General features: G+C 49.7%; 1 protein-coding gene across 7 annotated transcripts in view; it reads left to right on the top strand.

Moving 5' to 3' along the window:
• Positions 1-22,364, top strand: part of KLHDC8B (kelch domain containing 8B) — a 34,364-nt gene extending 12,000 nt beyond the window's left edge. For all 7 annotated transcript variants that reach the window (XM_077324881.1, XM_077324882.1, XM_077324883.1 and 4 more), the window contains exons 3-7: positions 1,826-2,664; positions 13,878-14,042; positions 15,156-15,380; positions 15,903-16,004; positions 21,075-22,364. In XM_077324881.1, coding sequence (XP_077180996.1) covers positions 2,289-2,664; positions 13,878-14,042; positions 15,156-15,380; positions 15,903-16,004; positions 21,075-21,271 — 1,065 coding nt within the window. In that variant the 5' untranslated portion in view covers positions 1,826-2,288 and the 3' untranslated portion in view covers positions 21,272-22,364. The remainder of the gene's footprint in view (positions 1-1,825; positions 2,665-13,877; positions 14,043-15,155; positions 15,381-15,902; positions 16,005-21,074) is intronic.
• Positions 22,365-23,120: the final 756 nt, after the last annotated feature.

Below are 23,120 nucleotides of genomic sequence, written 5' to 3'. Positions count from 1 at the left end.
TCCCCGACTACTAGAAGTTTGGAGACCGCTGCGCTAGAGGGCATCACCCCAAGGGTCAGTCATGACCTGGTGCTTGCACAGGGGATACCTTTACCTTATCTGTTCTGAATTACTTTGCATGAACGCATGGGGCACACTAACACTCCCTTTAGCTGTACATTGCACCCTCTTCTGAACCACCCCACGGATGCTGTGCATGCATTGGAGTTAACTGAAAAGCACCAAAGAGCACTGGCATACATTAAGTGGTAATTTTTTTTCAAATGATTTTTTTTCTAAAGTGGTGGTGCTATTGTTTGAATCAGTCCTGCTGTCAAGGAAGCTCTTCCTTTATATACAATCGTGAACAGTGGATCTTTATGCCATGGGTCAGTTTCGGTTTAATTTATGTGAAAGAAGACTTGCCTTATTTGGTGGTTGGGGGTCACCACAACATGCGGAACTGTATTAAAGGGTCGTGGCATTAGGAAGGTTGAGAACCACTGTTGTAGACCCGGGGGGGGGGGGCAGTGTATGTTGCATTTGGGGAACATTAAAAATGAGAGAGCTTCATGCAGTAGAAGCCTGATGACCTGATGCAGGCATACTTAAATCGGCGGTTTGTCAGTAACATCTGGAAGTGGCGAGCTTTCTTGGAACATAAATTAACAGAGTTGCATGCACACATCACTGGAGGTTGCACCACTACAGCGATTTAACTTGGGTAAACAGCAACAGTAAACTAGAAACAATTTTTTTATTTAGCTATACAGCCCCCCCCCCCATCATGCATAATTAACAGAACTCACTGCCACTGGATACAGCCGGCCTGGAGAGACAGAATACGAATCTTCTTGTAAATAAATAAAATACTGCTGCTAGTTCATGAAGCTTTGAAAGGGAATCCAACCCATTCTTGGGGGATGGGTCCATCAGCCTCTTAGCCTGATAGATAAGTGGAACTGCCACATTCAGAGGCAGTATACCTCTGAATGCCATTTGTCCAGGTAGTGGTTAGGAGTCCGGACTTCTAATCTGGCCAGCTGGGTTCAATTCTGCACTCCCCCATATGCAGCCAGATGGGTGACCTTGGGCTCGCCACAGCACTGATAAAGCTGTTCTGACCGAGCAGTGATATCAGGGCTCTCTCAGCCTCACCCACCTCACAGGGTGTCTGTTGTGGGGAGAGGAAAGGGACGGCGACTGTAATCCACTTTGAGACTCCTTCGGGTAGAGAAAAGTGGCATATAAGAACCAACTCTTCTTTTTCAGTAATCTCAGGGCTCTCTCAGCCTCACCTCCCTCACAGGGTGTCTGTTGTGGGGAGAGGAAAGGGACGGCGACTGTAAGCCGCTTTGAGACTCCTTCGGATAGAGAAAAGCGACATATACGAACCAACTCCTCCTCCTCCTCTCCTCCTCCTCCTTGGAAACACCAGGATGCTGACCTTGATCGGATCCTGCCTTTTCTAGCTTCCCTTCTGCTTGCCTTGATCAGGGCTGGGCCAGTCATGGCGGGGGGGGGGGGGGGGCAGGCTCTGTGGGAAAGGCCTCGGTGGGCCACAGGCAGGCTGTGTTTTTCAGCTTTAATTGTGTGTCGAGCATAATTGGTGCTGAATGTTGTTAGTTCTAGCCCAAAGCCCAGGCTGCCCGAAGCCTTCTCCAGTTAATGAATCTGGGATTGTTGCCTGGACATAAAGGGCAGCAGAAGCTCCCTGTAAGCCAGTGTGACCTGTTGTTCTCCACAGCCAAATTTCCTTAAAGTTACGGTCATGTGGCAGTCTCTATAGTAACATTATTCCCCCCCTTCCCCTCTCTGTCCCTCTTCCCTGCCCCTTCCCCTGCAGACTTCCCAGCCACATCGGTAGAAAGACCTGAGAGGCACCGACCGGACGAGGGCTTTCCGTGAGAGCTCCGCCCCCCCAAAAACTGGCTGATGCTTCATGCTGAACTCCCATCAGTCGAGGCTTGGCCTTGGTGTCCAGAGAGAGCTTCGAGACAGCCCTAGGCATTCTGGGTAGGAATGGTTCCTTTCCTGCTGGAACCAGCATCCCTCAGACCTCTTGGTGCTCTTCCCTGGCTCCTTCAGCGCATTCTGGACCTTCCCGGCAGTTTTATCGGCTTCCCCTTCCACTCATGCCTCGTAGATGTGGCATTTCAGCAGCAGAGGAAGTAGGACCTCCTGCTTCTCTCAGGCCTGTCCCCACGGATCCCCTCAGGGCTGCGTGGAATACCTGCAGGCCGCAACGCCAAGGCTGTACGGAGACTGTCGCCATGGCTGCCTCCTGAGATGTCCAGCCGCGGGGCAAAATGGAAGCTGCCAGCGCCAAATCCTTCTTCTGGGAGACGTTCCTCCCACTGCCGACTTGCCGCGTGTACTGCAGCCCGGCCTACCAGGATGGGCACCTCTTTGTGGTGGGGGGCTGCAGCCAGCAGGCGTTCCCCCTGGACACGGTGGAAATGCTGGATGTCGTTTCCCGGAAGTGGCTTCCCCTGCCGCCTATGCCTACGCCTCGGGCAGGGGCAGCCGCAGTGACGCTGGGAAAGCAGCTGATGGTCATCGGAGGGGTGGACTCCGCACAGAGCCCTCTGGCGTCAGTTGAAGTCTACAACATGGACGAGGGCAAGTGGGAGAGGAAGGCGGACCTCGCCCAGGCTGCTATGGGCATCTCTGCGGTTGAGAAAGGTAAGGTAGGTGGGGATCTACTCCGCAAAGTAGTTTGCAGCAGGCCCTCCTCACCTGGACAGCCCAGGCTAGCCTGGTCTCATGTGATCTCAGAAGCTAAGCAGGGTCAGCCCTGGTTGGTACCTGGGTGGGAGGCCATGAAGGAAGGTTGCTACGTGCAGGCCAGCAATGGCAAACCATCCTTGGTTATCTCTCGCCTTGGAAACTTTAAGGACAAACCGTCCGTCGGCTGCAAGTGGACAACACTTCCCACTGCAGTAGAATCCTGCTGTGTTTTAGGGAGGAGGTTTGATATTCCGACAGAGAACTCATGTGATATAGATTTAAAACTAAAAATTAATTGCAGCCCCCAGCTAGAAAGGCCGGGTTCAGATCCCCACTCTGCCCTGAAGTTTGCTAGGCGGCCAGTCACACGCTCTTGGGAACCGAGAAAGGTTGAGGAAGCTCAAACTTTATATGATTATAGATGTTATTTCATTTGAATTTTACTTGGGGGGCTCAAATATATTAAAAACAATAAAAACAGCACAGAGTGACACTTTTACTATACAAGTCACACATACACAAGTTAGTTATATCCTAGTAACCCAAAGAATGAACGCATTTCGACCCATGCAGGCCTTCCTCAGAGGTCAATTTTAAGCACACACAGTTGTTTTAAAACACACAGGAATGTATAAAATATGTTTTTATATAATCGTTCAGTCACCAGTGACACACGCACACAGTTCTTGCAGGGCTAAAATGGGAGAGGGGAGGAAAAACCACATCTGCTGCACTGAATTCTTCAGAGGAGAGGCAGAAGAGGCTTACTTCTTTTAAAGAAGATAACTCCCACTTTTAATGTGGGAATCAAGCAAGAAAAACTTACCCACGTGGCATTTGCATGCCCGTGGCACATCTTTTGTTCGCTGCACACATACTGTCGCCACACCACCATTGTAACTTTCTGTGGATCCCCTGATGTGCAAACAAGCTGGTTTAGCAATGTGCACCACAGACATGTGCAGTGTTACATTGGGTAAGCTTTCCCCAGCATCATATTTTAACTTGGACCTAAGATCTGGGTTCTGTGCTGTCTAAATCTATCATTTGGGCTTCAGAAAGTAAGGGGATGTTGCTTCCAGGTGAGCAAGCGGGGACTTTACAAACACTGCAGCATGGCTTGTTTTTATTTATTTATTTTAATTTATTCATTCAGTTTACATACTGTCCCTCACCATGTCTCGGGGCGGTGTTCCTTTCTAGGCCACAAATAAAGTCACAAAAGAATGCCGGAGCAAGCTGGCAAGTAGGCGTTTTCTGTAGGACCTGGGAAGACATCAATTTGCACCAGAAATACGCTATTGGCTCATGCAGTTAGCAGACTTGGTGGTTGGTTTTTCGGGGTTTTTTGCTGATAATAAATTGTTGCAGAAAATGTGACACGCTTTCAGGGTATCTGATCTCCATTTCTGATTCCTGTCTACTCTCTGCTACAGTCTTTGGTTCCCAGGCTTCGCTCCCTCCCTCCCTCCCTCTCTCTCTTTTTGCCTCCTTTTTTCCAACTACAGTGATTCATGCCATTGGGAGTAGATTTAAAAGCCTTATCTGACAGGGCATAAATAGCTGATAATTTGATCTTTGAAAATGGGGATGTAAACGTTATTACTCTTTCTGATTTTTTAGTTTATCGTGCTGAACTTAGCGGCCAGTTGGTAATATTTCTGTGAGTAATGAAAGGCATTTTAATATTTGCCTCTTTTGCTTCTGGAATCTAATCTTACTGAATTATTCACCTGAGCACATGAAGGTGCCTTGTACTGAGTCAAAATGAAATAGGAGGGGTAGGGATGAAATTAATGCAAAAGAAATTCCGTCTAAACATCCGGAAGAAGTTCCTGACAGTTAGAGGGGTTCCTCAGTTGAACAGGCTTCCTCAGGAGGTGGGAGGTTCTCCATCTTTGGAAATTTTTAAACAGAGGCTGGATAGCCATCTGACAGAGAGGATGATTCCTCTGAAGGTTCAAGGGGGTGGCAGGTTACAGTGGGTGAGCGATAGGGTTGTGAGTGTCCTGCACAGTGCACGGGGTTGGACTAGATGACCCAGGAGGTCTCTTCCAACTCTATGATTCTATGACCCAGTGAAGGACCAGATTCAAGGCGTCTGGAATGCCTCAAGCTAGGAGTAGCAGTTGTTATAACAGTCTTACTCTCTGTTAAGAGATTGTTTCTCTAAACTGAAGTTCCTGTCGAAAACACTGAAATTGATGTCCCTTGAAAAAGCCACACAGCGAAACGCGTTGGGATTTGTTTAATATTCTGGACATTAAAGAACTACTGAAGTTTGAATACTCCATAGAAGTCTGTTTATTATATGGTAACATTTGATACACCGCACTGGTATCCCAGTGCCCTATTACTTGCCTTGTACTGAGTCAGGCCCTTGTACTGCTATGGTCAGTATTGTCTACTTTGACTGACAGCAGCTTTCCAGAGTCTCAGGCCCATAAAGTCTTTCACTTCACCCGCCAGCTGATCCTTTCTCTTTTAGCTGGAGACATTAGAGCAGGGGTAGTCAAACTGCGGCCCTCCAGATGTCCATGGACTACAATTCCCAGGAGCCCCTGCCAGCATTCGCTGGCAGGGGCTCCTGGGAATTGTAGTCCATGGACATCTGGAGGGCCGCAGTTTGACTACCCCTGCATTAGAGGGTTGAACCTGGGGACATACAGTGCTCTGCCATGGAGCTGCAGCCCCTTTTCATTGTAATCAGATCCCATTTTATTGCCTTGAGAATCCCAGGAGGTGTAATTTGGTTTCTGCATGGGGAAGCGAGCGGCAGTTCCCCCCCCCCCTCCGCAGAGTAAAAGCATGAGATCGAGTCTAGAAGTCAAATGCATTTACTTAAAGATGATTCTGATTGGCTGAGTGGCCAGCTAGCACAGAAGGAGGGAGCTGTCTTAATTCAGGGAGCTGTGTGCATTCTTGGCCATGAGAGTCTGCCAGTGAATCACGTTTCCGCAGCATCTTGCCCTCCCTCCGGGGCTTTAAATCAAACCCAAGACCCTGCTCCTGGGAATGCTTTTCACTGGGAATCTTTTTCACTATCCGTCTTCCTCATTTTGCAGACGCACGCAAATTCGTTGACTTGGTGAAATGGGGGTGGGGGGTGGGAACTACTGGAGCAATTGCCAGCCCTGGTGTTTCCAACCTTATTTTCACAGCCGTTTTAAGAAAAAGCAAAATGAAGGTTGTTTTCTCCTTTGATTCAGGTTCTCTCGTTCTATGCATGGACTCTTAGTATGCCTCTCATATGCATGGACTGCCTAGTATGCCAGGTTTGGCCAAATAGCCAAAGAGCCATTCCACAAAGCGCCCCATGCCTATGCTTTGGGTCAGTCATTCTCACTCAGCTTAGCCTACCTCGCAAGGTTGTTTTGTGGTCAAGAAGGCTAGAACTTTTATTTTATTTATTTACTCCCTTTATCCCACCTGTCTTCCTCATGAGGACCCATAGCAGTTTACACCATTCTCCTCTGCTCCGTTCTGTTCTCATAGTAGTTTGGGAGGTAGGTTAGGCTGAGAGAACGCAGTTGGGCCGGACCCCGGTCACCCAGCAAGCTTCCGTGGCAGAGCAGGCTTCAAACCTCCTAGTCTGACCTATTCTGACCATTATGCCAAAGGTCAGGATAAAAATGTAGGCAGATAACTAAGGGTAAGGTAAAGGTATCCCCTGTGGAAGCACCGTTTTACCCCCCAGCAAGCTGGGTACTCATTTTACCGACCTCGGAAGGATGGAAGGCTGAGTCAATCTTGAGCCGGCTGTTGGAATCGAACTCCCAGCCTCATGGGCAGAGCTTCAGACTGCATGTCTGCTGCCTTACCACTCTGTGCCACAAGAAGCTCTAGCTAAAGTTAGTCACACACAAATTAACCCAAATACAAACAAATGGGATGATTTGTAGTGTCTACAATCAAAGAGAGAGGGGGGGAAAGCCTATCCCTAGGCTACTAACAATATTTTCAAAATTTATACAGAATAAAGAAAAGTAAAGTAAAAAGTCTCTTTGTCCTATGTTGCTTTATTCTAGGATCTAGCCAATAAAGCCAGTTTGGTGTAGTGGTTAGGAGTGCGGACTTCTAATCTGGCATGCCGGGTTCGATTCTGCACTCCCCCACATGCAGCCAGCTGGGTGACCTTGGGCTCGCCACGGCACTGATAAAGCTGTTCTGACCGAGCAGTGATATCAGGGCTCTCTCAGCCTCACCCACCCCACAGGGTGTCTGTTGTGGGGAGAGGAATGGGAAGGCGACTATAAGCCGCTTTGAGCCTCCTTCGGGTAGGGAAAAGCGGCATATAAGAACCAACTCATCTTCTTCTAAAGCAACATAGAACGAAGAGACTTTTTACTTTACTTTTCTTTATTCTGTATAAATCTTGAAAATATTGTTAGTAGCCTTGGGATATTTCTTTCTTTCTCTCTTTTTCTCTCTCTTTTTTATATGTCTTTAAATTTTACCCAGCTGTTAATGGTAGGATACCAATTGATCCAATCCAAATGAAAAACATAAATGAAGACGGGAGCAGCCCCCACGCCCAAGAAATCTGGAGATGTTGACCGTTGACCCTGGGCCTTAATATGTGCAAAGCATGTGAGCTGCCATTGATCGGAGGCTTTTCAATGTGGGCAGAGATATTGATTTTCTTGGTCCTCCGTTCAATAATTCTGACATTACAACCAGGCAGTCCATATCTGTAGATCGTACCAGACGAAGAAGTTCATAAGTCAAAAATACAGCCGCCACAGCCTGGAATGGCCCCTGTCTTTAAAATGTATTTATAAAATGCTGCACTCTGCCATCGGGCAGGGGGGCTGCATTAACAATCCGAGGCAGTTCAGCTTATAGAAAAAGAGAACACTTACTTGAGTAGGAAGCATGTTTCCAGCAAGGAGCAGAAGCAATTGGCAGGGAAGACGGAATGGGGGAAGGGATGAGGGGTGTGTGTGAATTTTTGCCTTGTTTAGTCATGAGAGTCTTGTTTCGCAGTCTGCAGTATAAATATTTCAGCTGGCAGCATAGAGTATCCCAGGAGGGAGGTTACATGTAGGTGAATTGGCCAATACAAAGCAGACGTAAATAATTTATCGGCTTCATCTCTCCATTCACCGGAATTATCCAGTGTTTAATTGCACCGCAAGAGCCCTTAAATGTCGACGGAAGTGATCTTTCGGCACACTTGGGGGGGAAATGTTTTTTACATAAACGGATCCATTTTTCTCTTTGTTGTGATAACTGCTTAAAATAAGTCGCCTGAGGTTTTGCATCCCTGCCTAGTTCCGTGGCAGAGCAGGCACCGGAAGCTTGCTGGGTGACCGGGGTCCAGCCCAACTGCGTTCTCTCAGCCTAACCTACCTCTCAAAGCTGTTGTGAGAATCACAGAATCATAGAGTTGGAAGGGGCCATACAGGCCATCTAGTCCAACCCCCTGCTCAACGCAGGATCAGCCCAAAGCATCCTAAAGAACAGAATGGAGCAGAGGGGAATGGTGTAAACTGCTATGAGTCCTCATGAGGAAGGCAGGTGGGATAAAGTAAATAAATAAAAGTTCTTGCCTGCTTGACCTCAAAGCAACCTTGGGAGGCAGGCTAAGCTGAGTGAGAATCTGACCCAATGGAGTGCTTTGTGGAATGGCTCTTAGGCTATCCCTGCCCTGGACATAAGGGGAGCTTCCCCAGGGAGTGTTGTGGACACTCATAGTGGCAGCGGAAGGTGCTGAGAGCTCGGAGCCGTTCCCCCTGGCGTGGTGGGAGCAAGGCGGCTAAATACAAGTCTACTAGAATTGGGCATCGAGTCCTCCATGCTTCTGAGTTACCATGTTGGACAACAGTCCCCATACTGCCTCTCCCGGTTGCTGCTGGGTTTGGCCAGCCCGGTGCAACAGTTCATCAGAGGTGGCTTCCCGTGGGCCAAGGGAGTAGCGTCCCTGTCGACAAGCCCTTGTTCCACTCTGGAGGAGGGAAGCCTTTGAGTCCTCTCTTGCAGAGCGGTGGGCCGGCTACGCTGGAGACCAAACTTGGCAGCATGGCTGGGTTGCCATGGCATCTCCAGGGATACAATGAGGCGAGTATAATTAGATGTGATTGCCAAGCATCCCTGTGTTATTCATTGTGGGGAATGTTGCCGAGGGAGGGGTGGGGGCCGCATCTGGAACGACGGGTGCTGGGGACCTCTCAGGTGGTAGTAAGAAGAAAAAGAAGAAGAAGAGTTGGTTCTTATATGCCGCTTTCCCCTACCCGAAGGAGGCTCAAAGCGGCTTACATTTGCCTTCCCTTTCCTCTCCCCACAACAGACACCTTGTGGGGTGGGTGAGGCTGAGAGAGCCCAGATATCACTGCTCGGTCAGAACAGCTTTATCAACGCCGTGGCGAGCCCAAGGTCACCCAGCTGGTTGCATGCGGGGGAGTGCAGAATCGAACCTGGCATGCCAGATTAGAAGTCCACATTCCTAACCACCACACCAAACAGGCTAAGACTGGGCGGGGGCGGGGGGGGACTTGTTTCCATTTGTTTTGAGGGGTTTGGGTGTTGGGGGAGAGACCTCATGTCAGCCATCACGGAGAATAGGACTCTCTGCTAGAAGGTGGGAGATGCGGTCTTGTTCAAGGTTCTTGTGACTAATGAGAAGATATCTCATCCCTAAGAGCCTTTAGGGCTCCCCTTAGCGCATTCTTCCTGCTGGCACCCCAGGGGCAACTTGGTAAATGGGATTAACTGGGGGTGTATTTCCTCCGGCTTTACTGCGGGGATAAATCCGTCCTGAAAGACTAACCACCACTGGATTATTGAACAGTAGGGACTCTGTGAGGAAGAGACGGTTCTGTTAATGCTCCTTGACCGTATTACTGAATAATAACTCAGCCAGCTTTTGGTTTTTTTAAGCCACCCCCCCAGCTCCTCTTGTTTTGTTTCAAGGGCCGTTGGACGCTTTGCTCCTAGTTCGGCCCAACGGGGCAGACTTTAGAGTGAAATGGATCGTATTCAGAACACCCAGCCGCATTCCGAACATGGGGGTTTACATACTTCTTTGACTGCAATTTTTTATGTTCTTTGTGTAGAGCCTCCCGCATCCTGTTTAGCTTAATATGTGACCTGAATGACATATGTGGGTGTTAAAGAGTTTTACTTAGCTGCTTAAAGACCGGTGGCAAAGAGCAGTTCGAAATCAGACCTTCTCCTCTGCCTCCTTGCCAGAAGACACACTGCACTGAAACGGCTGGTGCCAAAACTGAGAGAACTAAATGATAGATTGGGTGGTAGGAAACAAGCTTGGCTGAGAAGTGAGCCGGGAGGGGGGAGTTATAAATATAACCAAATAAAATAAATTAAAAAAACAAGAATCATCTTGAGAGTAGAAAGGCAGAACAACAGCAGGCCAGGGAAACAAAGATTCCCTCACAAAGGCTCATCTAGCTGTTTGACCTAGGAGAAGATGAAGAAGAAGATGAAGAAGAATTTGTTCTTTTATGCCGCTTTTCTCTACCCGAAGGAGGCTCAAAGCAGCTTACAGTCACCTTCCCATTCCTCTCCCCACAACAGACACCCTGTGGGGTGGGTGAGGCTGAGAGAGCCCTGATATCACTGCTCGGTCAGAACAGTTTTATCAGTGCTGTGGCGAGCCCAAGGTCACCCAGCTGGTTGCATGTGGGGGAGTGCAGAATCGAACCCGGCATGCCAGATTAGAAGTCCGCACTCCTAACCACTACACCAAACTGGCTCTGCTGATGTATTTTATTTATTTTTTATTCTGGGATTTCTTGACCACTCTCCTTTGCAAGCTAGCCCAGAGCAAATTCCAACACAGTCGCATAATATTATAGTAACACAGGCTTTCTCAGCCAGGGTTTTGTGAAGCTTTGGGGTTTCTTGGTAGCCCGGGAAGGGTTTCCCGAACGGGTGGGAGTTAATTAATGTTTAATTTATATTTTTACATTTGTTAAACATTTATTGGGTGATATCCAGTTGATGTCTGAACTTGTGCATCAGGGCCACCAAGATTGTCTCCACCCCATGGCCAGGATGGAAGCACACCTGGGATGGACTGAAGGCCGTAGTTTCTTCTAGGTATGGTAGGGGTTGGTCTGTGGCTGCCCTTTCAACTACCTTCTCCAGAAATGCTAGGTGTGGGATGGGGCGGTAACCGTCTGGGTCCTGGTGATCCAATAATGTTTTTTTTTCCCTAGCCTCCTGGAAATACCCTTGTATTACCATTTAATAATACCAAAATACCATTTGATTCGAGTAACCAAGAAGGGCAGGGATCTAGAGCAGTGGTCCCCAACCTTTTTATCACCGGGGACCGGTCAATGCTTGACAATTTTACTGAGGCCCAGGGGGGGGGTAGTCTTTTGCTGAGGGACGTCGCCGCCTGAGCCCCTGCTCCACTTGCTTTCCTGCTGGCGCCCCTAACTTCCTGCCGCCCGCTGGGGGTGCTGCCAGCAGCAGGTGCGCACTGCCGTGCCAAGGGGGAGCCCCAGCCATGGCGGCCGCTGGAGAGCACCAAAGGTGAGCCGGCGGCAGAGTGGCAGGGCAGCCCCCGAGGCAGCAGCCAGGGAGGAGGACGAGGAGGAGCCACGGCCCAGTGCCAACTGATCCACGGACCGGTACCGGTCTGGACCGGGGGTTGGGGACCAGTGATCCCGATGACAAGTGGTCGGCCTTACTGAAGCTAACAACCTATCCACTTGGGTCAACGTGGGTTTACGTGGAATATAAACAAAATATTAGTTAGGAATAGACTGGAGCTTTGTGACTCTTGGGTGCTGAGTTAATGGAAGACACTTTAGCCAACACAGACATATATATATTTAATAAAGGATTATATTTGGCTGCAAAGGCAAGAAAATGGCAGAAGCCCCAAACATATGTGTGCCCATCTGCTTGCTGCTGGCACTGCCCTTCTCCTTCCCCTTTATAACACCTGCACTTTAAGTTCAGCCCCCAGTTCCCCCTACTTTCCATTTCCTTTGCAGCAGCGTTCCTTTGTATGAGAACCCGGTAATAAAGACCTCCTGTGAGGAAAGCATACCTCCTTATATTCCCTGTCATGTAAGAAGATCATAGTCGGACGAAGGGTGCTTGCACTCGAAAGCTCACGCCCTGAATAAATCTTTGTTGGTCTTACCGGTGCTCCTGGACTCCGATTTTATTGTGCTACTTCAGACCATTATGGCTAAACATTTGAATCTATCCTCCATTTCTGGTGATTGATGAGAGGGATGGGTTATTTTTAATATCCTCATCTGGGGGGACTTAAAAATGGCGGCTGGCAGGAAACCTGGGCTCTCAGCCCTATTTCAGGCTAAGTCAAACAATCTAGAGGAAAGATGAATTACAGGCTGCATCACTTAGGCAAAGCAAGCTAAAACAGCCACTTTGAGCTTGGTTCCTCCTTAGGTCTGTTTTCTATGCTGTGTAGGTTTTTGCTGCTGCTGAAATACAATCGAAACAAGACTATAACGGACCGTGTTCAGCTCAGCTTTCAGCATCAACTCTCTAAATTGTTTAAAGAAAACACAATCAAGAGACTTTATTTTCGCCCTTTCTTCGTTGCGCTCCTAAGATATCGCAGGCCACACAGTTTGTTGTTTCTTTTGCTTTGCCTTTGTGTTCTGATTGGCAGGGCTGTTTATTTAACTAGAAACAAATCTTCCCTTTTAAAGATCTCAGATTGTGCACAGGTAATTTAGAAGCCTGGCAAATTGAGGATTTAGTTGGGCCTAGGACAGGGGCAGTCAAACTGTGGCCCTCCAGATGTCCCTGGACTACAATTCCCATGAGCCCCTATCAGAAAATGCTGGCAGAGGCTCATGGGAATTGTAGTCCATGGACATCTGGAGGGCCGCAGTTTGACTGCCCCTGGGGAGGAGGGAGGTAGTTCATACACGCATACAGGACCTTGTTCTTAATGAGCTGGGCCACTGGGGGGCAGTTTGGGGGGCTGGCCTGGCCGGCGCCTCACTGGGACGGGGGGCTAGGATTCCCTCCAAGTGAACTCTAGCCCCTCATATCCCCACTGGTCCCCTCCAGTCTCTTGGAGGTTCATAGCCTAAGAAGGCAGAATTAGGATAGGGGGCCTCTTCTTATTTGCCTTTCCTCAAAATTGAATGTTAGAATTCCACATCGCTTAGTGTGGAATTAGTTTTTAGGTTTTTCATTTTGAACAGGTATACATACCCATGGCAGTATTATTGAGCAACAGGCATTATTATTTCATGGCTATTAAATCCATTATGGAGATGCCAATGCAAATTTTGCTATCAAGCCTCCAGTTTGTCCTGGGTTGTTCTTTTCCCCACCTTATCTCTCCGGGCTTCATGACTCACTTCTAGATCCTGAGCCACAATTCAAAACAGCTGCTTTGTACACAAATAGAACATATCGCATTGACATGAAATGCCAGTCGTGAGTGGCTGCATTCCTTTGCCAATGAAGGGCACCTACTTTTTATTTATAAGCATTATGGATCGTCCACCTTTCTCACTTGGGCTCAAGGTGGATTACGCAGAGGGAATCAGTGCAATCATAGAATCATAGAGTTGGAAGGGACCTCCTGGGTCATCTAGTCCAACCCCTGCACTGTGCAGGACACTCACAACCCTGTCGCTCATCCACTGTAACCTGCCACCCCCTTGAACCTTCGCAGAATCAGCCTCTCTGTCAGAAGGCTAACCAGCCTCTGTTTAAAAATGTCCAAAGATGGAGAACCCACCACCTCCTGAGGAAGCCTATTCCACTGAGTCGGGAACTTCTTCCGGATGTTTAGATGGAATTTCTTTTGAATTAATCGATGGATGGGACTTCTTCCCAGACCTGAAAATGGCTTGATAATTTATGTGGTAAAGTTCCCTCTGGCTCACTGGAGCAACTGTAGGGTCTTAGAAGCCTTTTCCACCCTCAGCTATGCCAACTTACATTGATGGTTTAAGTTTGGGTGACCGCGATTTTCCAGATTTTGAGTCTGAAGTGCCTGTGATTTTCCTTACTCCCTTCAGTTTGGGTCCAGGGTTGACTGCTGTCGGAGGCAACATATTCAGCCACCCTGATTGCTCCTGGCAGTGACTATTTTTGTGACTTCATCTGGTAGCGGGCATGGGCAGACTGCTTGCGTACTCTCTCCCACCCCCCCCTCTCTCTGCCCACTCCTTTGACTGCCCCCTCCTCTCTTCCAGATGGTGCAGTTTACGCCTTAGGCGGGATGGGCTCAGACACATCTCCTCAAGCGCTGGTGCGGTTGTACGAGCCGGCAAAGGATCTCTGGCTGTCCCTGCCCTCGATGCCCACGCCCTGCTACGGAGCTTCCACTTTCTTGCACGGAAACAAGATCTACGTGATGGGTAAGGACAGGGTCCGAGGGCAGGATCCACCCGCTGGCATCTGCGCCATGGTTGTCTTCCGTGGTGCACGTCCTCAGGGTCCTGGCAGCAGTTCTGAAAGCACGGGCCCGCCTAGCCACTTCTTGTCCTCCTGTGCCCATGACAACGCCGCCTGCTGGGATGGAGCTGGTTTAGTCCCTGCCCTCAAGGATGTGCAAGATGTTACCGACAGTACAACAGAGGCTGGGTTTATGTACAGAGGCGGTACAATCTTCAGTGAGGCTGGGGGTGGAGGGCAGGGGTAGTCAAGCTGCGGCCCTCCAGATGTCCATGGACTACAATTCCCATGAGCCCCTGCCAGCGAATGCTGGCAGGGGCTCATGGGAATTGTAGTCCATGGACATCTGGAGGGCTGCAGTTTGACTACCCCTGGTGTAGGGTGAGGAGAGAGGCAAAGCCTGAATGGGAGAGAGGAGAGAGAGATAAGGGAAGATCCACAAAGAACCACAATCCCTCGTCAGGCGGGGGCCAGCCAAGCATGCAGGATTGTTCCAGCAGAGGCCTGAAGGCTTGTTGGAACTCCAGCGGGGATGCTATTTGCGACTGATCTTGGGCCTGTTTGCACAATCTAAGATTCGGTTAATTGAAAAAGTCATTATCCTGAGTCAGCAGGCGGTGGGTTTTGCGCCTCAGGACCCCCCGGGGTGTTCCTGCTACACAACTGTGCTTGACTCTTGGGTCATTCTCTGGTCGCCTGGTTTCTCAGCGGGGCTGTGAACTCCCATCTGTCACTGACGACAGCATCGATGGAGTCCACGTGTCTCTTAATCCCAAAAGTAATGGGATGGCGAAGTCAAGAGCTCTTGATTTGTCTGGAGCTACCCTCCTCCGGCGTGACCTTGCATGGATCTCAGTAAACAAACAAACCTGAAGCCGAGAGCATCTTTAATAGTTGCTTGCACAAGATCTTTTTCTCTGTCTCCAGGCATCTTGTTGCCCTGGATTGGAAAGGCGGCGTTTGGTTGGCTAAGCCGCCTTCCTTTCCCTTCTCAGCCTCCGAACCCTCGGCTGGCTCCCTGGCCCACATGGAATGGGTCTGGGGATCCAGCGGCTGAGAATCTTCTCTCCCCGCAGGAGGAAGGCAGGGGAAGCTGCCCGTCACGGCCTTGGAAGCCTTCGATCTGGAAGTGAGGAGCTGGACGCGCTACCCGAGCGTGCCCAGCCGGCGTGCCTTTGCCAGCTGTGCCATGGTGGACGGCTGCTTCTTCAGCCTGGGAGGACTGCAGCAGCCCGGCCCCCACAACTTCTATTCCCGGCCCCACTTTGTCAACACTGTGGAAATGTTTGACTTGGAGGAAGGTAAATGGGAGCCTGTCCCTGTGAGCAGGAAGGAAGGGCCTGTGGCCGAAGTTAGCCAAAGTGTGTCCTCCTTGGCTTGAGTCCCTCCAAGGGTGGAACAAAGCTTGAATCGAGTGGCACCTTTAAGGCCATCGGAGTTTAATTTGGTTGGTCTTAAAGGTTTGGAAGGGGTAGTCAAACTGGGGTCCTCCAGATGTCCATGGACTACAATTCTCATGAACCCTTGCCAGCAAACTGCGGATCTATCATGCATGTTGCAGAGGGAAAATCTATCATGCATGTTGCAGAGGGAAAAGTGCCCAAAATCAAAATGGAAATCGAATTCAGTGTAGACGGAAGGGATTTATTCAGACTGGGAGTGATTAAAAATCCCCGTGCAGACTCTGCCGTGACTTCCATGTAAGGCCCTTGACTCCTCCGTAACACACAGGATTCTTGCTCCTCTCTTCCCACTGTAAGCTGAGTTCCTCTACCTTTGTGGCAAGCTGACATCTGCTCCCTCCCACCCCTTTCCCCATTCAGGGTCGTGGAGTCGGCTGAGCCGGGCCACCCGCATGAGGGACAAGAGGGCTGACTTTGTGGCTGGCGGCCTGGGTGGACGTGTGGTGGTAGCTGGTGGCCTCGGTAAGTGTTGCAGATCAGGGCCATCGGGCGCTTTGGGGTGGGGAACACGAATGTGCACAAAAACTCAAGGGGGTGTTTGTTAGGGGAGAGAAGCCCTATGCTGGTCTGCAGAGATACCCCTTAAAGCTGTTCCTCTTAACCCCCATTGCTTGCTCTGATGTGTGTTTTCCCACCCTATAATTCCATCCTTATGGGTGCTGGGTGCTGAGGCTGGGAGGGAAAGAGCCTGAGGGTCAGAAGGGGGAAAGAGTGCATAGAGAGAAAAAGCCACTGGTTTTCAATGCAAATACCCTATCCTTGCAGCCTCATTAGACGTAACGATTTCACTTGAGAATGCTGCTTGCTGTGTGAAATCTTGTTCCACCTTAATGCAGAATTGGCATGCATAAAGACACTTCCTCAATTTCACATCTTTGTTTTGTCATTGCGGCTGTCCCTTCTGTTCTGTCCTTACAAAGATTGAGTCCAGTGGGACCTTTAAGACCAACAGAGATTGATTTTGTTGGTCTTAAAGGTGCCACCGTGCTCAAATTTTGTTCTGTTGCTTAAGAGCCGCACAGGTACCCGCATGAATCTATCCTCTGAGGCAGGGGTAGTCAACCCATGGTCCTCCAGAGGTTCATGGACTACAATTCCAACGAGCCCCTGCCAGCGTTTGCTGGCAGGGGCTCATGGGAATTGAAGTCCATGAACATCTGGAGGACCATGGGTTGACTACCCCTGCTCTGGGGGTAGGTTAAACTGAGAGAGAATAACTAGGCTGTGGGTCACTTGATTCTGTGAAGGCTTAAGGGAGTGGCAGGTTACAGTAGATGAGCGATTAAGATGTGAGTGTCCTGCATAGTGCAGGGGGTTGGACTAGATGACCCATGAGTTCCCTTCCAGCTCTATGATTCTATTCTCTGGTGGCCTTCATGGGCGAAGATTTGAACCCAGGTCTCTACCATACAACTACCACAGCATGCTGTCTCTTCAATTATTCTGTCACGGTTGAAATTAGGGCAGGCTTCCTCAAAAGGGGCATTGTGAAACCCTGGGGTATCTTAATGACCCAGAAGGGTTTCCCCGATGGTGCAGAAGTTAATTGATTTGTAATATCAAATTCAGTGTACCCAGTGTACCTGAGGGACCGCCTCCCCGCCTATGCCCCCAAAAGAGCTCTGCGCTCTAATGCCTCCAATCAGCTAAGGATCCCTGGCCCTAAAGAAGTCCGCCTGGTCTCGACCAGGGCCAGAGCATTCTCTGTTCTGGCCCCCACCTGGTGGAATGAGCTCCCAGAGGAGATCAGGGCCCTGACGGAGCTTAAACAGTTCCGCAGGGCCTGCAAAAAGGAGCTCCTCCACCAGGCATTTGGCCGAGACCAGACGTAATCAATCAGCAACCAAGGGCCCCTGCTCCCCCCCTCAGAATCCCATCAATAAGCCCTGGACCTGTTTGTATTACCATATTGTTTACTGTTATACTGTGTTGTTATTTGGTTACAATTATTAGTTATCAGTTATACATGTTCTACAGACTGTTTTATGTATTGTTTTCTGTTATAATGTAAACCGCCCTGAGCCTCCGGGGAGGGCGGTATAGAAGTATGATAAATAAATAAATAAATAAATAAATAAATAAATAAATAAATAAATAAATAAATAATATGTTCAGCCTGGAGAAAAGGAGGTTGAGAGGGGACATGATAGCCCTCTTTAAGTATTTGAAAGGTTGTCACTTGGAGGAGGGCAGGATGCTGTTTCTGTTGGCTGCAGAGGAGAGGACACGCAGTAGTGGGTTTAAACTTCAAGTACAACAATATAGGCTAGATATCGGGAAAAATATTTTCACAGTCGAAGTAGTTCAGCAGTGGAATAGGCTGCCTAAGGAGGTGGTGAGCTCCCCCTCACTGGCAGTCTTCAAGCAAAGGTTGGATACACACTTTTCTTGGATGGTTTAGGATGCTTAGGGCTAATCCTGCGTTGAGCAGGGGGTTGGACTAGATGGCCTGTATGGCCCCTTCCAACTCTATGATTCTATGATTCTATGAATATGTTTTTAAAATTAAACATAATGATACTGGGTGATATGACCACATATGAATATGTCTGCCAACCCGCCCCCTCCCAAAATGGCCAATGATAGACCTGGTGGGGATGGAAAGGAGAGGGACTCTGTTCATAAAATTTCTTGCTGACCGAGACTCGTTGCATGCTGTAACGACAAGCCTAGAGAGGTAAGTACTCCAAGGTGGTGATGGAGCCGTGGATGCCTGCCCAGTTGAGTAGGCCGCTGGGCCATTTCTGGCATTGGGGTGGGTTGGGGAGGCAATGGAATGTGATGTCACATCCGGTGGGAGTGTCTAGGTGATGTCACTTCCAGTGACAAGTGACTTCCAGGGGCATGGCAGGGAGTTGTGGCCTGCTGATGTCATTTCCGGGAAGCCGGAAAAACGTTTCAGGGTTGTCTCAGAGGGCGGTCTGGGGATTCTGTTTGTGGCTGTGTCTGAGCAGAGGGCCTAGAGGAGAAATCATTCCGAATCATTTAATTATCGTGGCTAAAAGCAGAGTTTGCTGCATGTGCCCTATGCTAACAAGTTACGGGATTCCTTCAGGATAATTAATCTTGAGAGAAAGACAGATTTATAGAGGATTGCAGGACTAAGCTTGAGGGAAGAAAAAGAAAAATTATGCTTTTTCCCCCCTATAGTTTAGTCTTCCTGTCAGACCGTGAGGGAAATTAGCGTGATGGGTATTGTCTGCTCCCAGCTAAGTGACCTTGAGGTTTTCCCTTGAAATGGGGTTTTCTTATAGAGTGGCATTCTTGTTGGTTATCTTACAGGAGAGAGAGCAGAGTATTATTAAATAAATGCAGGAGGGATTAGGCTAAGGCAGAATGGTTCGCTTGAGGGCCCAGTGAGGATTTGAACCTGGGTTTCTTCAGCCAGTGTCCCAACCCTTCGATCTTACTTGCTACGATGTTTCTTTAAACGTATTAAGGCAGGGTGTCTTAGAGCAGGGGTAGTCAACCTGTGGTCCTCCAGATGTTCATGGACTACAATTCCCATGAGCCCCTGCCAGCATTCGCTGGCAGGGGCTCATGGGAATTGTAGTCCATGAACATCTGGAGGACCACAGGTTGACTACCCCTGCCTTAGAGAACCAGAGAGCATTGGGCGGGATCCAGATGGGATCTGTTTTCTTCACAGGGCCAAAGTGAGTTGCTGTACAATTCTAAGAGCGCTTTCTGGGTGTAAGGCCCATTGCAGACCTGCTGAGGATTGGCCTGTTGGAAAACAAATCTATGCAGAAGCTCTGCTTTATTCTGTGGGGGTTACTTATTTATTTATTTGTTTCTTTGTTTGATTTCTATACCGCCCTTCCATAGGTTTACATACAACATGGAACGAAGTAATATATATAACATAAACCAATACAACAACGACAGTAATCTAAATAACACAATTTCAGTGATCTTAAGCAACAATATAACAGGAACAGGAACTTAGCTAAAGCCCTTAGAGAGGACAGACTGGTTCAGGCCATGGAGGGGGATGTCTGAGGGGGGACCTGTTGTCGGTCTCAGGCGAATGCCTGGTGGAGGAGCTCCCTTTTGCAGGCCCTGCAGAATTTTGGGAGTTCGGGCAGGGCTCTGATCTCTTCAGGGAGCTCGTTCCAGCAGGTGGGGGCCAGGACAGAAAAAGCTAGTTGAGGACCAACGTGCTTTTTTGGGGCTCTTGAAGGGAAGAGTGAAGATCTCAGCCTTGACGTGTGAATGAGAGGTTTCATTTTTTCCCCCTTGACTGGTGAAAACGATGTCTGTCTCATTTAGTGCATTCATGCTGAAGACCCTTCGCTTTCCTGCCATGTGGTAAAAAGAATGGCAGTGGATATTTTTTGCTCCTGACAATCCCTGCAGAGTACACGATGTGCTGTAGCCTTTGCTGAGGGCAGATCCACGGGGTACTTACTGCATGCATAAATAATGCAGATATTTGATCTCATGTCCACACATGTGTGACGTGAGTATGCATAGCAGCTAGCTGATGCCTGCCTGTCTCCGGAAGGCATGGTGCCTTCATCACTTTGTGGTTCTTTTGAATGGCTTTTTGGCTCCTTTCCGCACGGAATCCTCTTCCTTCCCCCTCCACACACACAGCGCCTGCTAAGGAAGTGAGTGACTCGCGTGTCCCTAGGTACAGGCTAGCTTTCCCTGTCATTTTCACAATAAAAATGTCTTTTTTGGAATGCTTGGAAGGTTGCATCTTTGTTACCTCTAGCTGTGGGGTGAGGGATTGCCTCTAGTGATTTCTTCTCTCAGCAGAAAAGGGATGCAAACCCCAATCTCTCTCTCCAGCCTCCTCCTCTGTCTTAAAAGCTGCCAAACGTCTAGCAATAGCCAAACGTAAAATGCAGCCTGTAAAAGTGAAAATTCATAACCCCTGAAAAGATTGACACTTGAACGGGATAATGGAACCTTTAGAAATCTGCAGCCTTGTGGCTTTTGGCACTCTGTGTGTGTGTGTGTGTGTGTGTGTGTGTGTGTATGGTGGGTTGATGTCACACACGGTCTTAGCATTGTCAGCTCAGCTTGGGGTGGTGGAAAAAGCCCACCAAAGACCTGTTTTTCCTTGCTTCTAACTTGAGTCTGTGCTCTCAGTCCAAGACTGCTGTGAGCATCATAGGACCCTGCAAAATTCAGTCTCTGGTCAGTGCAGCAGTGCGTACCATGCAGCACGTGTTAGGAGATGCATGGGCTTGGAACCTGGCTGGACTACTTCCATCTTTAAACAGCCCCATGGCGCAGAGCGCCACGGACTGAATAAAGCAGTAAGGGCAGTGTGGGAGGAGTTAGGGCGGGATTGCAGAGAGCCTCAGGTGGGGGGTGGGCCGGGCAGCCTTCTACCAGAGAGCCACGGGTGGGGAGAAGGCTCCAGAGAGCCACGGGTGGGGGGTAGGCCTTCTCCCAGGCCATCTAGCGCCCATTTCATTTGCATGTGAAATGGGCTTTAAATCTAGTTCTCTTATAATGCGTGTGGCAGCCGTGGGTCTAGGTGACTGCTGATTGGCTGTCGCTTCTCTTCCTTTGCAGGAAACCAGTCGAGTCCCCTGTGCTCCGTGGAAAGCTTTAACTTGGCAAAGAAGAAATGGGAGCCGCTGCCCTCCATGCCCACCGGACGCTGCTCCTGCTCGAGCTTGCAGGCTGCCAACTTGCTCTTTGTGATCGGAGGGGTGGCGCAGGGCCCGAGCAGCACAGTGGAGGCCCTGTGCCTCCGCGATGGGGTCTGAGCCAGCGCACCCTGGTGGAAGGGTCCCTCCTGCCAAGCCAAGCCAAGCCAAGAGGGCTGAAGTGCCTGACAACAGTGACGGGATGTGCATTACGAGGGAGCGGGGAGGAGAGCATGCGCTTTGCCACCGACGTGGCGGCCCCCCACCCCCAGCAGTGACCTTTTCCTTTCGCTGTTTTCCAAACAACGCATTTCATCTTCTCGAAAGCGTAGAGTAGACTCAGAGACTGGCGCAGTCTGTTCTGCAGGCAGGACAGGTGGTTGAGCAGCAGGTTGAGCTGTTCTTGCCCGCTGGAGCAAGCTAAACTCCATGGAGCTGACTCTCCCGGCAGCGGCGCAGAAGACCCCGGCCGCCCAGCTGTGGTGCCTTCACCGCGCGTGACTGTCTGACTTCAGAAAGAGTGCCAGGCAGACGTCTTGAGAAAACAGGCAGAGCCGCTGTGCTTCTCAGGTTAGAATTGGCTGTGTAATTTTGTCACTCAGCTCACAATTCAACTCCCGTATCTTTGTTACCTCCCCTTTGATTGGATTTTAGATTGCACACTCTCCAGGGTACGGTCGTCCCCTTTCCCTCTCTCTTCCCCTGTTCTGAAAAGTGCCATGTACGTCGACGGTGCTATGTTCACAACAGCATTTAGCGCACTGTTCTAGAGATGCCGGAAAAGGCTGAAGCAATGGCCTGAGGAGCGGGAGTATGGTATGGGAGACGACAATCACACGACCGCGCATGACGCTCTGCCCATGCTCTCACCGTGCCTGTGGGGCTGTGCGGAATCGGCCCTTGGTTGCCAAGGGGCAGTGGAATCTCCCCAGCCGGCCCTGGGGAAAGCGCGTGAAGGGAGGTGCCGTCCAAGCAGAGCAGGTTCTCCGGAGTTACTGCTTTCCGCTGCCCTTGCTAGCAGTTTTATGTTTGTCTCTTATGCTGCACAGCTCAGTGGACTCTAAGGCTGGGTGTAGCCATGGCGCCTTGTGGTGTGTTCCTAACCCGGTCTTTGTCTCATGTAGCACGTAAGGTGCCCTTTAGCTCAGTGCCTAGGAGGTGACGTAGCACCTCATCTCAATAAAACCGGTGGGATTTTTCCCCTCCTTCTCTCTCTGTGTCTCAGTATTGGTGATGAAGGGGCTCTGTGGCAGGGGTAGTCAAACTGCGGCCCTCCAGATGTCTATGGACTACAATTCCCATGGGCCCCTGCCAGCATCTGCTGGCAGGGCCCATGGGAATAGTAGTCCATGGACATCTGGAGGGCCTCAGTTTGACTACCCCTGCTCTGTGGTCTTTTGCTGCTGCTTCTTATCATTTGAGGTCCACTGCAAGCCTCTGACCAGCGCCCCTGTCCGGTCTGCGCTTAAAATCAGATGGGACTTTCGGGAAACGTTCGCAAAGGTGACCCAAGACTTGTCGTCATAGCTGATAAAGGAAACATGCCCACCTGTCTCCAAAGGTAAAAAGAATTGGATAGGGGTCGATCAGAGCTCTAGCCATTGCCAAGCCCTGTGGGTAGGGCAGTATTTATTGAGGAAACGTCCAGGCCGCCAAAGGGAATGTAAGAACAAGAAGCTAGGGTCATGGGGTGTTTTGGGACAATAGGAGAAAAAGGGGGAAATGGTGGGACAGTCCTCTGGGCAGGCAATGCTGGGTGGAGCAAAAGGGGAAAAAGTTCAGTCAGCGTCCTGGAATTATTAATCAGATAGTTTCTTGGATAACTGGATAAAGGCCTTCCTACCCTGGCTTAAGATGCCAACTTTGGCTCCCGTATGACTTTTCTCTTGGTGAGCTCTGCCGTTGTGATAAGAAGGCAGTTTGTGTCTCTTTTCAGTAGGCCCACGGACGCTGTTCAAGGGCCAAACGA

Source organism: Paroedura picta, chromosome 3 (assembly GCF_049243985.1).
Source record: "Paroedura picta isolate Pp20150507F chromosome 3, Ppicta_v3.0, whole genome shotgun sequence".
Lineage (NCBI taxonomy): Eukaryota > Metazoa > Chordata > Lepidosauria > Squamata > Gekkonidae > Paroedura > Paroedura picta.
Note: the sequence above shows the minus strand (reverse complement) of the source record. Positions and strands in the feature narration are given on the sequence as shown.